Here is a 12647-nt window from a genome sequence, read left to right on the forward strand (position 1 = left end):
GGACCAGAGGTCACATCTTTACAACATTAGAACTGCAAACACGTTTCTGAGCATAGCTTTGCTCCCACCTGGAACTACTGACCTTAAACACAGCCTTGTGCCTTACAGCAAAAGGGGGTGGAAGCGTGGACCCCAATAGTGGCAAGCGGGAGCCTGACCAGATGTGGGGACACTCACCAGCCTCCCGGCGAGTTTTTGACAGCCGATAGTGCTGCCCACGTCTTTCATGTTGCACGTGACATGGAAGATCAGTTGCCGCAGCCCCTCTTGTCCTTCCAGATTCTTGCAGGAGATCTCACTGTATGTGCATACATTGGGGTTTAATCAACATACCGCCTCTTTGCTTCGGGGCACATAGCATCTCTGTTTCCCTGGAAATTTGTCCCAAATGGCTACAGACCTCGAGAAGTCATTAAAAGAGAGAATAGGAAGGCTTCGGGGGCCTTTCCCTGTGCACAGCCCTGTGCTGGATGTCCTGCAATATGTCACTTTGGTCTGTCTTCCCAATAGGCTGAGTTCACAGAGGAAGAGGGAGGCCCAGTACCTCTGTGCTAGCTTGGAAAGAATTACATATTGAGGCTGTGACTAGCAGCCAGCACTCCTGCTATTAAAGACCCTTTTAAGTCTTTTTGGGGGCATACCAGGAGTCCCTACCCCTCCCCCAATCCTGATGCTGCATTCTGAGTCAGGCTGACAGGCTGTCCTAATCTGTGTACTAGGGCCTATGCCATCCCACCCAGAGTGAGGGAATCCAAGAGTAGTTGCAGCAACACACATTTAGTCTGTTCGGGGATTCTCACTTCCGTTACTGAGCCTCAATTCATTCATGGTCTGAGCATCACAGCCCTGCCAGGTGGTGGCTACTGAGTGACACAGCCAGGGTGGCTAGTCTTCTCAGCACCAGCCCACCCCACTTCACCTCTGCAGCTGCTTTCAGACATAGCAGTGGCTCCCAGATCTCGTTAGAGCCAACACAAGGACTGGGATGTTGTTTCTTGATCTGATACTACTATAAACAGTGTTCATATTCATGTGTGCTGTGTACTCTTGGCACTGGCCCTCATAGGAGGAAAGGGCCTAGGAAGGGAGGAAGGACAGTTATGGAGTCTGGAGGCCCTGTCTCTCTAATCATCTAATGGCTCATCCCCGACTCAGGGTACCATCCTCTGTCCAGAGGAGCCTGACTCATACACATGACAGATCCCAGGCAGGATGGGATCTTAGTGATCCCTTCTTGCAGTGGCAAGAAAGAGAGGTAGGTGATACTCACTGCAAGTGTTTGAAAGTGATGTCCGGGAAGCCTGTGGCTCTGGACCCTGATGGTGAGCGGCAGAGCGCCAGCACGTAGGCACGTAGCGTTGCAATCCTCTCTACCCGGAATTTAGCTTCGATTAGGTCCAGGTGTGTCCCAACCACCAGCACAACAGCATTTGGGGCCTTGGCCTGAAATAGAACCCCATAGCTAATCTCTGTATTATTTCCATGAATAAAGAGTGGAAAACAGTTAGCTCTGTGTGCCAAGTGTGCCAACCTCGGATGTTAGTGGTCCATGCTCAGCCACCCTCCTGTGCATTCTAACATCATGGGTCTCTTGTGAACTGAGGGGGCATGAACTAATAGGAACTGATCTTTTCTATGCCATGATGCTGGGTTTAGCCCATGGATACCTGATCCTTCTGTCTACCTGCCTTGCATGCACAGGGTTAGGGGGTTTAAGGCAAATAAGAAAATGACAAGCACATTGGGTCTTCAGGCCCAGAAAGCCTCTGACTCTTGATGTTAATATCAACCAAGAATCAAGGCTATCTTAGGCTCCCCACAGTCGGAAGACATCGTGCACTTTGGGGGAGCTCTTCAACAAGAATAGTGTCTTTTCCTCGTGTGGTCCCCCTTTTCCTCCTATAATCCACACAACGTTTCAGACCACAGAACTGTGAAATGCTGGGGCCTGAGGGCTAGCGAGCAGGTGACTTCTCACCTCGATGTTGAGCAGCCAGAACTGGAGGTTGGCCACGGCTTCTTCCCCCAGTGCTAGGTTCCAGACCACCACATACAAGGCCTTATCCGTGAAGAAGCACTGGTTGACCGTGGCCATGCTAGCAGGACCCCCGATGTCCCAGACGTTGAACTCCACGGACTCAACCTACTTGAGCAATAAGGCACAGAAGGGGGCATTTGAGTGACCAAGGGGGCAAGGAAATCACAATAAAATGTGCAACTTGTAACAGATCTGGAAAAGCCACGGCCATGGAAAAAATACAGACTCTGGTCTGTCTTTGAAATGAACAATCCTGGCCAGGGAAACCAGGCTAGCGGCACAAAGGTAGACATCTGGAGGCTTCCATTTGAAGCTAACAGAGCGGGGTATCTGAGGAGATCACGGCCTGTTGTGTTGGTTATCTTAGACCCTGCACAGCTGGATCACATCTGGTTGCAGGAGAGCCCTCACTCTGACATCATGGCTCCCACCCTCTGTGCAAGGGCCAGACAAAGGAGGCGTCCCTGAACTCGTGTAGGTCAAAGGTCAGAGCCCACCAAGGAGGATAGGAAACCCCCTGACGTGAGAATCCAACAACAGGAACTGGGCTGCCAGGAAGGCTGTGTAAACGGTTTCTCTATTGCTGCCTGAGCTGAGCTGGCTGAGAAACCAAGGCTACAGCTAGCCATAGCCAGGAGTCATTTTCATGAGGCAGCATTCTGGCCTCCGAGACATAGACAGCGTGCTGACCTGGTTTTGTATGAAGATGAAAACAGACAGCTTTTCCCGGCCAGCTAAAGGTCAGCCGCACAGGGCGGGATGAGCCTCGCTGCTCTCAAGAGCAGCAAGGACTTTAAAGGGAAGGCGGGGGTTTTCGTGCCACCCCTCCACCCCTCCAGCCTGGGCGCACATTCACAGCTGGGAGCAAAAGTGACTGAGTCACTGTCAGAATGGCAAAGCCAAGGGGACTGTAGAAGAGTCTGGCTATTCTGGAGAACTCTCAGACATGAGTCAGCTAGTCATTCCCTGTCTGCTCTGAGTGGGTCTGGGATTCATTATCTTGATGTTCCGAACACAGCAGGCAGGACCCTGCTCTTATTTTTGTTCTGGGTGCTGGGGATTGAACTCATGGCTTTGGCCATGCTAGGTGCAGACCATCCAACCGACCTGTCCTCTCCACATATGTCAGCCTAAAGGCCACATTTCTCAAACCAGATTTTCCTGATTTGAAGGGGGGGGTGGTGGTTTATGGGAGAAACTCTGTAATCAAATGTACCTCCCATCATCCTGGGTTTGGAGAAGAAAACCATGCCCCAGCTGGACATGGCATCTCAGTTTTCTGTCCTGTAAGCCTCTCTCCACCCCGGATCCCAGAGTTGCCACAGGCAGGCAGAAACACATATACAACAGATAAGGGCGGCACTCAGGGTAGAACTGCTCTCTGGGAGTTCTTTGGATGGGATGCTGTTACAGTTTGAATTAGAAATGTCTGCTGGAGGTCTCTGTCTTGAACACTTGGTCCTCTGCTAGTGAAATCTCAGGGAGCTTCAGGGATGTAGTGAGATAAGACAAACATAGAGGAAGTAGGTTGCTAAAGGCATGTCCTTGGGGGTATATTATGCTAGCCACTCACTGCCACCTCCTGCTTCCTGTTCCCCAGGATGTGAACATCTGTCCTCATCACATACTTCAACTGTTGTCATGATGTTCTACTCAAAACATGGGGCCAAGCAACCATGGACTGAACCTCCTGGGACCCTGAGCCAAAATACATGTGCTCTCCTCTAAGTCATTCCTGAGTGGCATTTTATATTTTGATCATGGCAATGTAGCAATAGCTAACATGAGGGGCATGCCTGAGATATCCTGGGCTCTTCTCTGCTTCAAAAGGTTAAAAAACAAAAAATGTTTACCTCTATCTGCTCAGTCCTGGGAGGAAACAAGGGGGATGAAGATGTTGGTGAAAGATTCATTTTAAACAGGGCATTTGATGGGACTTTTGGAGAACTTCAACGGAAGCAGGCATCAGGAAGGGGACAGGGACTCCTGGGAAGCCTTCTTGCTTTCCTTTTAAGGGGGCTCAGATGCTGAGGTATCTCTCACTGCCTGCCTTGGTACTTTGTTCTTAGTCCCAAGGGAGCCCCGCCTAGCCCATATGAGTCTCTGTCACCCAGGCAAGCTTTGAAGCCTGAGCACATGTTTATTAAAAGCACCACAGGGGAATCCAATAGACAGTCAGGGTCAAGAGCCCCTGTCCCAGAGCCTTGACTCCATTCTGATAGAAAGACAGCGAGATCATGGAAAGAATAGATTTGTTGCTCTTGGCAAGACCTGGTCCAGAGCAGCACAGAACATCTTGGGCCTTGGACTCAGAAGGCCCAGCATCTCCAGGAGAACAGAGAACACAAGGACTGTATGTCCACCATTCTTTACCTTGGCTTTGGAGCCTGCTGGTCTCTGGAGCTCCCACTTAGTAGTCCTGATGGTGGCTTCACTGTGTGCTAGCTGAGGGGCCTTCCCCGTCTGTAAGATCTCCAGGAGTGTGGACTTGCCCTGGCGTGGGGGGCCCACGAGGATCATCTTCATTGTCTTACATTTCTCTGCTTTGCGCAGCTGAGCGCGCAGGAAAGACAGGGTTGCTTTTGGGCCTGTGAGAAATCAGAGGAGGGAAAATGTGGGCGCCCTAGGTGATGTATAAAGGGAATGCACTCACATTCCTGGGGCCAAAATTCTATCCCCCAAAGGACCATTTCCATACGTTCTAAGGAAAGATGTTTGGATCTTAGAGAGGGACAGGATGAAGTGTGAAAGCTGCCTGGCCGTTCTTAACCTTATCACTGTTGGTAGCTGCTGTGTTGGGGCCAATTTCTCAGCATCTTTCCAAAGCATGAGGCTAACAGTGTGCTCATTCACCCACGAATCCCATTCTTAAAGTCTACCAAGGGAACCTAAGTTACCTTTCTAAGGTGGTGAGAGGAACTGGGCTGAGGAGGTCCTACCTTCTTTCCTGACTTCTGCAGGCACGTTGCCAATGTTCAGATCTTCAATGTCCAGTTGCCAGAGGTTTCCCAGCTGGCCTAGTTCCAGGGGGAGCTCTCGGAGGCTGGGGTTACTAAAGTGAACAAGTCGGAGTGAGAGAAACACGTACTGCAGCCCTCATAGCCTCCCCAGCCTGTGGCAGCCACTGTCAAGTTCCACTCCAAGCCACATGCCTTAGGTTTTAATGTCAACATCCCACTTAAACACTAAACCCACCATGGCCCCTGAAGCATCAGGAATGAAAATATTAGTGCTGTCTTTCGTGGGTCAGACTGGGTCTGCATCCAGCCCGTACCCACTCTCTTTTTACTACTATTAAGATGACCACTACTTCCTCTTACGAGACTCTCCATTTTCAACCTTAAGGCAACACATTCTATGGCACTCAAGTTTTGCATGCTGCGTAAGGTCCTAACAGGAAGGACCTGGCACATTATAAAGTTCAGTACATAAAGGGGTCAGGAGTGTAACCCTTACTGTCCTCTGGTTGAGCAGCAAACTGTGGCTATTCATCTTTCTCCCTCCACCTTCCATACCCAGTCTGGACCCCAGCTATTGCTTCTCAGATGGACCTTACTTACTTGCCCAAGTAGAGCTCCGAGAGGTTCTTCAGCAGGCAGACCGATGGAGGAACTGCATCAAGATGGTTGTCATTCAGACAAAGGACCTCCAAAGACTCACTTAGGAAAGCCGGGAATTCTAGCATGGAGGCTGCCGAGAGAAGTCAAGAGACGTTTCTCAACGGCCCTAGGGGACTGTACTGTGGAGGTACTGTACAAATGCCTGGAATGTCTGGAGAGCATCTTGGGAAGCCTACAGTGCTCATCTCTCTGGTCTGTCCTGATTCTCAAGACATTCTGTGTGCACATGTGACAAAGATGGCATTACTCTGTGACAAGCTGCACAGACTTGAGAATGACACATACTTCATTGCTACATGTCTACAGGGGATTCGCTAAACACCAGAATGATATGCAATGCTTACAAAGCAGGGTGATGGTCGCGTGTGTGTATGCATGTAACACAATGGTTTCTGAGGAATTAGAAGAGCCAGCTGCAGAACCATGTCCCTAAAATGGCTTAATGGTGTGACAGAAAATGTCTGCAGATATGCACACATGAATTACCCCTGCACATGAGTGTGACATGCATACCTGCACAAACAACACACATGAACAGACACAATACATACATCCGTGTCACACAAACTCATAGTTACCTCTAGAGAAAGAAATTACTAGAAGGCCAAGTACTCATTTTGTTTTAAAAGATACATCAGTACCCCATACTAATCAACAAGCTAATGAACAAAGAAAAATATTAGGGGCCAAGGATTTTTTTGTTTGTTTGATTTTTGTTTTTTAACGTTGCTTAAGATGTTACTCCTTGAGAGAGCAGCCAACTCTTTAGTATTCAAGCAAGTTCATTCATGAGGCTAATTATGAGATTACCATTAAGATCACGTCACACTTGCTGTTTCCACAGCACCGGAGCCTTTGTGTAGAGAAAGAATGTCATACAGAGCTTGGAAAGGCACATAGATGGGATTCAGTGGTTTAGGCTGCAGGATCTCTGAGCAACCTTTATCCTCCCCTCACCCCCTCCTCCAACAAGCAAGAATAATGGACAGGATATCTCAATGTGAATCAGGGAAGCCAAGATGGGTGCACTGTCTCAAAGTCCCCTGCAAGGATGCTCTGCCAGCCACAGAAGATGTAGAGGATAGAGAAGGCAACATTGTTTTATGTAGCAGATAGAGAAGGCAACATTGTTTTATGTAGCAGATAGAGAAGGCAACATTGTTTTATGTAGTGGATTGAGAAGGCAACATTGTTTTATGTAGTAGACAGAGAAGGCAACACTGTTTTATGCAGGGGATAGAGAAGGCAGCATTGTTTTGGAGGGCTGAAATTATGATGGGTTACCTAGATACAGCTCCCTCCCTTCCTCAGCACCAGCATCTCATCGCCCACAGAGCATCAGTACTGATGGCCATGGAGTAACCTGGCCTCAGAGAACTTTCTCCGAGAGATGATGCCAGACTACTAGGAAACCCGGCCCAGCTTGCAGCGGCACTGTTAGCAGGATTCCCTGCTGCTGTGGAAATAAAGTTGCAACAGGCTTGTCAAGGAGACTTTGTCCTAGACCTTGCCCTGAAGAAAGATGCTCAAAAGTGTTTCTTTCCTCTTGCAGTGAATCGGCTTCACATTTTCCTTGGGAGGGCAGCTAATGGGAGAAGGTGTGCTTTTTTACCCAGCAAGGGAACACTGAGAAGCTGGCCATGGAGCTGGCCAAGTCTGAAGCTTCGCCCTGGTGTTTATGAAGGCTTCTTAAGTGACGGATGAGGGGAACGGAGGCAACACCTGTCACACCCCAGCCAACTGTCGAAAACTGTGGAAACCGGGTTGGAGAGAAGACAGCTCGAGGTATTTATGAACTGTTATTTATTCATAAGTTATTTATGACCCCACTCGTCTGAATTTTACCGTAAAAACGATCATCCAAATTATTTTTGGACAAGGCAACTGAAAAAATATGACTGACTGAATGTACGCAAAACCACCCTGGAATTTAACTGTCTGTCTGCAAACAAGTCATCCTTTATAGATAACTCTTTACCCTGGGTCAACCACCCTGAGGGATGGGTGCTATTGAGAACGAGGGTTGTTGGCAAGCCCATCTTTGCCTTCCTTTCACTCAGGGGTGGCCCTCAACATTCCAGACGCAACTGAAAACTCCAGAGGCCTTTGTCATCTACCAATGCCATGATTCCCTCAGCCAGGGAGCCGGTCACATTGTGCCCTCCTCGACTAGATGCCAGCTCACTCTGATGGGTTTCTCGATATGCAGCTTGGTCCCCCAAAGGACCCCCGTGTTCGAGTGGAAAGCAGGGCACACAAAGTTGGCCACCAGCAAGTGGCTCAAGTGACCAAAATTGTTCCCAGCCCATGTTCCTGTCCACTGTCCTACTTGGCACCAGGGAGAAGATGGTGTTTGTTGTTTCCAAGTGCGATCACTACATCTACACTCCACTTCCCAAGGCTGAGGGGCCTTCATTTATAAAGGGAGCAGCTTCTGAAGGATGGCTTAGTGGGCTACCTGCCTAGCATGCCTGAGGCCTTGGGTCCTATACCTGCATCCAGAAAAACAAAACAAAAAGGCCGTATTATAAAAATGCATAAATTCATTTTCCTATTAGCATGATCATGTATCTCTGTATCGGTCTCCTGACTGTCTGGATCTATGTTTCCAAACTTCATTATTTGTTGCCATTTTTTTTTTCTCATGGGGTTGTCATGTTCACAGATATTCACATATTTGAATGAACTCAGCATTCTTTGCATATTAGAGACTTGTATTCCAATCTGTGCCCTAATGATTTCAATGGGAAATAATTCTCAGAATGTTTGCAGTAAGCCTTTGTCTGTAATGTCCTTTTCCTAATAAAACTTGCTAGTTTTTGAAAAGCCAATATTTAGGGCTTTAAAAATGATTTTTGAGGGCAGAGTGCCCCACACCTATAACCTCAGCACATGGGAGGATCAGGTCGAACAGTGGCCACTGAGCCTCCAGAGGGAATTTCTAGGCTAACCTAGACTAAAGTGTGAGACCATGTATACAAATAATATAAAATGATAAAGATTTCCCAGCCTGATTATAAAGGTTTTTTTTCCAGCCCCAGACCACACACGTCTTCTAAAGAGACATTGTTTTTTTTAAAAAATGCAAGCCTGCTGTCCATGTGGACATTAATGTCACTTACATAAGGAAGGGTCACAAGCATTGCATTCCGTCACTGCTGGTTACACCAGCGCTATTTGTTAAAACCTGAAAGCAGTCTTTCTTACAAAATGACAATGCCATATATTAAATATGTACATAGTCATCTCTCAGGAATCTGAGGGGCTGGTTCCAGAATGCCCCTTTGACAACAGCCACCAAAATCCATGCAAAAAGCCATGCACATCTTCTTAGCTTTCAGATCGTTTATAGATGACTTGTGTTGTCTGACACTGTGGATGTTGCGGGAATTGCTATTATACTGCTTAGGGAGTAGAGAAAAGTGTGTAGGTTTGGTACTGATGAGACATTTTAGTGAACACTTATTCACTCCTACAGATACAGTAGGCTAGACCGTATTTACTCATATCGATCTTCAATTTTTTTCTATTACTTGTTCAGATTAAACCTACATACATAATTGTGACTGATCTAGAAGCTCACTGTATGTACGCACACGCACATGTGCACGCTCACACACACACACACACACACACACACACACACACACTCATGGCAGCCCACAAAGCGCAATGTGGATACGGCCCATCGAGTTCACCTCTTGCAAACTCATCTTGGCCTTTGTGGCATTTCTCAGTCTCACCCCTCACCACCTGTTCTGTTCACATTCACCCCTTTAAGCCAGAGAAGAGAGATACAATCTGTTTAAAACGATATTCACCCTTGTTTTACACTCTTGTCCCGATGAACATTCCGATGGTGTAGTCGGTTTTAGAGTCTCAGATTTGATCAAAAGTTGATCTTACAGAGGTAGAGACTAGAATAGCAGGTAGCAGAGCCTGGGGGAGGGTGCAGAAATGACAGGGCAGAGAGGAGGGGTAGTGGGTGCAGGGGTGGGGGGTGCTGGACAACCAGGAGGAAAAACCTGCTATGCTCTGTAGTACAGGAAAATAACTGCATTTGATAACTGATTGTACATTCTCAGCAGAGGGCATTTTCAATGTTTCCAGCACAAAGATCTACCAGTCTGAGGTGCTGGAAATGCCAGTGTCTCTGATCTGCTCCGTGCACTTGGTACACTGTGTCCTGTACATGCTTACAGTCAACACTCAACAGCTGCAAATAAAATAAAGAAGGTGCCTTAGTCTGCAAAATCCTGCCTTGCAAGGACCTGGGTTCGATTCCCAGGGGGGATTAGAAGAGACGGTGGCATGTGGGACATACCTGTAATCCCAGTGCTGGAGAAGCAGCATGGTGGCTAGCCAGCCTAGCCTACTTGTTGAATTGCGGGCCAGTGAAAGACCTTGTCAACACCCACAAACAAACAACACACACAGAAGGGAAAGGCATCCAAGGAATGGCACCTGAGGTTGTTCTCTGGACTCAATGTAAATATACACATAGATCCCCTCCCACATAGACACACATAGACATATACACACACAGAGACACAAACACACAGACACACAAACACACAGACACACATAATACACACACACATGTACATAGACACATACACACACAGAGACACACACACACACACACACACAGAGACACATATACATAGACATGTAGATAAATATGCACACATAAACACATACACACAGAGACACACACAGACACACATAGACACACACATAATCACACACACAGACACACCCCACACACATGCATACACACAAGCACACAGGAATACACATGCGCAGAAGAGGCCTGACTGTTTAGCACAGGGCAGGGTTTTCTTAGAGGACACAATGTCTTTCCTAAGGAATGCCCTGCCCAGCACTGGCCTTGTGAGAGAAAATATAAACTTTGGGGAAAGTTCTACTCCTGGAGCCCTGGGAAGATTCCCGTGCAATTTATCCTGTAGCCAGGAGACTGTGGCATCCGATGGCACAGAAGATGTTAGTGCACCAGAGAGGACTGGGTACCACTGATCCTGCCCCAGAGGTGGACTCCCAGAGTCTGTGTGGAAGCCTGGCTCCATGTCACATGACCCAGAAGTAGTCAAGAACACTGAGTTGATGCAGGTGGCCCTTAATCCAGAGACAGGGTCTTTGGGAAGAAGCCGTTAGGTGTAGATGAGGTCATGGAGGTAGGCTCTTCGTGATGGAAGAATCCTGTCAGGAGAGCCTCTCCACCATGTGTGGGTAGACTGAGGTGACTGCCAGCAAGTTAGGAAGCCCAGGTTCTCCCAGATCCAACCACAGACATATCCTGAAATAGTTTCCAGTCTGAGGAGGAAGTATCTATCCTGTGAGTGAGGTCCATGTGAAGCCTCAGTTTCCTCTGCATGGCATGAATGGATATTTCCTATTTTTTTAAAATGAGAACTGAGATTCTTGTGTATACAGTTTATTTAGGATAGTTCTCTATATGTATTAGCATTGGTGGGCTCCAGATGGGGAGTTAGGGGCACAGGCACACACACAGTGACATGCTAACACTAACCATTTACACTGGCAGACCTTTCAACTGACCATGAACATCTCTGAAGTTCCAACCGGGAGAGGAAAGGAAAAAGCCCAACAAATGTCTTGAGGTCTCCCCAGCTCAGCACACACCTGTCTCAGTTCCAGAACGCTGGCACCCTCTGGTGGTAAAAAGGGAGATCCTCTTCGTTTTAAGCCCATCTTCATTTCTGTAGCGGGTGGGAGTTTGGGGGGAGGGAAGACCACTCAGAAATTTGAGGACAAGCATGGCAAAGAAACAGAGTGTATTGTCTTTGACTACATAAACTAGAACCATGAAGGAGGTAGCAAATTCTGTCAGCAGGTGCTTGGGCTTTCCTTGAACTCAGGGGCCTTCTGGAAAAAGCCTTTAGAAAGGATAATCTAATGGCCACAGACAGTAGTTTCATATTCTCAGGCTTTCTAGCTCCAAGCAGGTGCAAGCACTCCTGTACCTGGTGTTCTGGTAGTTGGTACACTGACACCAGAGAATCTGCCTTTGGGTGTGTGTTCTGCTTAGCAGCCACAGAGTAACTGTTGCCAGCCAATGACCTTAAGGGCCCTGAACTCTCCAGGGCTCATTTTTAACTGTTCACTTTTCATTGGGTGGATACCTTTTATTCCACCTATAGATAGACACATTAGTTGCTGATAAAGAACTTAGAAACTTCTAGTCTAGGCGGAAGTGAGAGACTGTAACAATTACAGATGGAAGGTCCAGCTCACTGGCTCAGGATGTTGCCTGTAATCCTTGTCCCAGGGTTTTGGAACTGGGAACACGTGTTGGAATACTCTGCTGTGTACCTATTCCCTCTTCCATGAGGGAAGAGAGAAGCTTCTAAGTCTCAGGATGCTTGGGAAAATTATACCATGTATAAGCCCTTGACCTGTGCGAACCACTGTCGCTAGGGAAAGGACACTCTTCGGTGGAGCTGCCTACAGTGCAGCCAGCATCTGTGAGTTGGGGTGCCTATGACTCACCCAGAGTCCTCAAAGTAACCCCAACAAGTTACCTATTCTTCAAGCTAGACTTATGGGGCTGTGTCTCTGCACTGTTATCAAGTGTCCCATAGCGAGGGAAACATGTTTGGTCATTTTTCCCCGGTGTGGGGGGGAAGTCACACAGTAGCATAGTTTATCCAAGTTTAGAATCCAGATGCCGCCCAAAGACTAACCCTGCGATGCTATTGTGGTGTTTGACCTCAGAGCTATGCTGCAGCTAAAACTCAGGGGTGCTGAAAATGCTGTGTAAGGGGAAGACACAAGACATGCACATACATGTGTATTCAGCTTTGGGTCCCATCTCAGGATGTCTGGGATATATCCAAATACTTCAAAAATCCCAGAGGCATCTAAAATTTGAAAGCCTTTGATCCCAAGCATTTCTGAATTAGGGACGTTCATCAACTAGGGTCTTTAAGAAAGTGTTTATGTTGGCA

General features: G+C 47.7%; 1 protein-coding gene across 1 annotated transcript in view; it reads right to left on the bottom strand.

The window, feature by feature from the left end:
* Positions 1-12647, bottom strand: part of LRRK1 (leucine rich repeat kinase 1) — a gene marked incomplete at its 5' end in the record, with an annotated part of 122201 nt that overhangs the window by 32318 nt on the left and 77236 nt on the right. Inside the window, 7 exons of the mRNA XM_080913828.1 lie at positions 178-298; positions 1271-1443; positions 1979-2143; positions 4412-4626; positions 4978-5090; positions 5599-5728; positions 11323-11399. Of these exons, the coding sequence (XP_080769954.1) occupies positions 178-298; positions 1271-1443; positions 1979-2143; positions 4412-4626; positions 4978-5090; positions 5599-5728; positions 11323-11399 (994 nt within the window). The remainder of the gene's footprint in view (positions 1-177; positions 299-1270; positions 1444-1978; positions 2144-4411; positions 4627-4977; positions 5091-5598; positions 5729-11322; positions 11400-12647) is intronic.

The sequence above is a fragment of the Micromys minutus genome (genome assembly GCF_963924665.1).
Source record: "Micromys minutus genome assembly, chromosome: 3".
In the NCBI taxonomy this organism is placed as follows: Eukaryota; Metazoa; Chordata; class Mammalia; order Rodentia; family Muridae; genus Micromys; species Micromys minutus.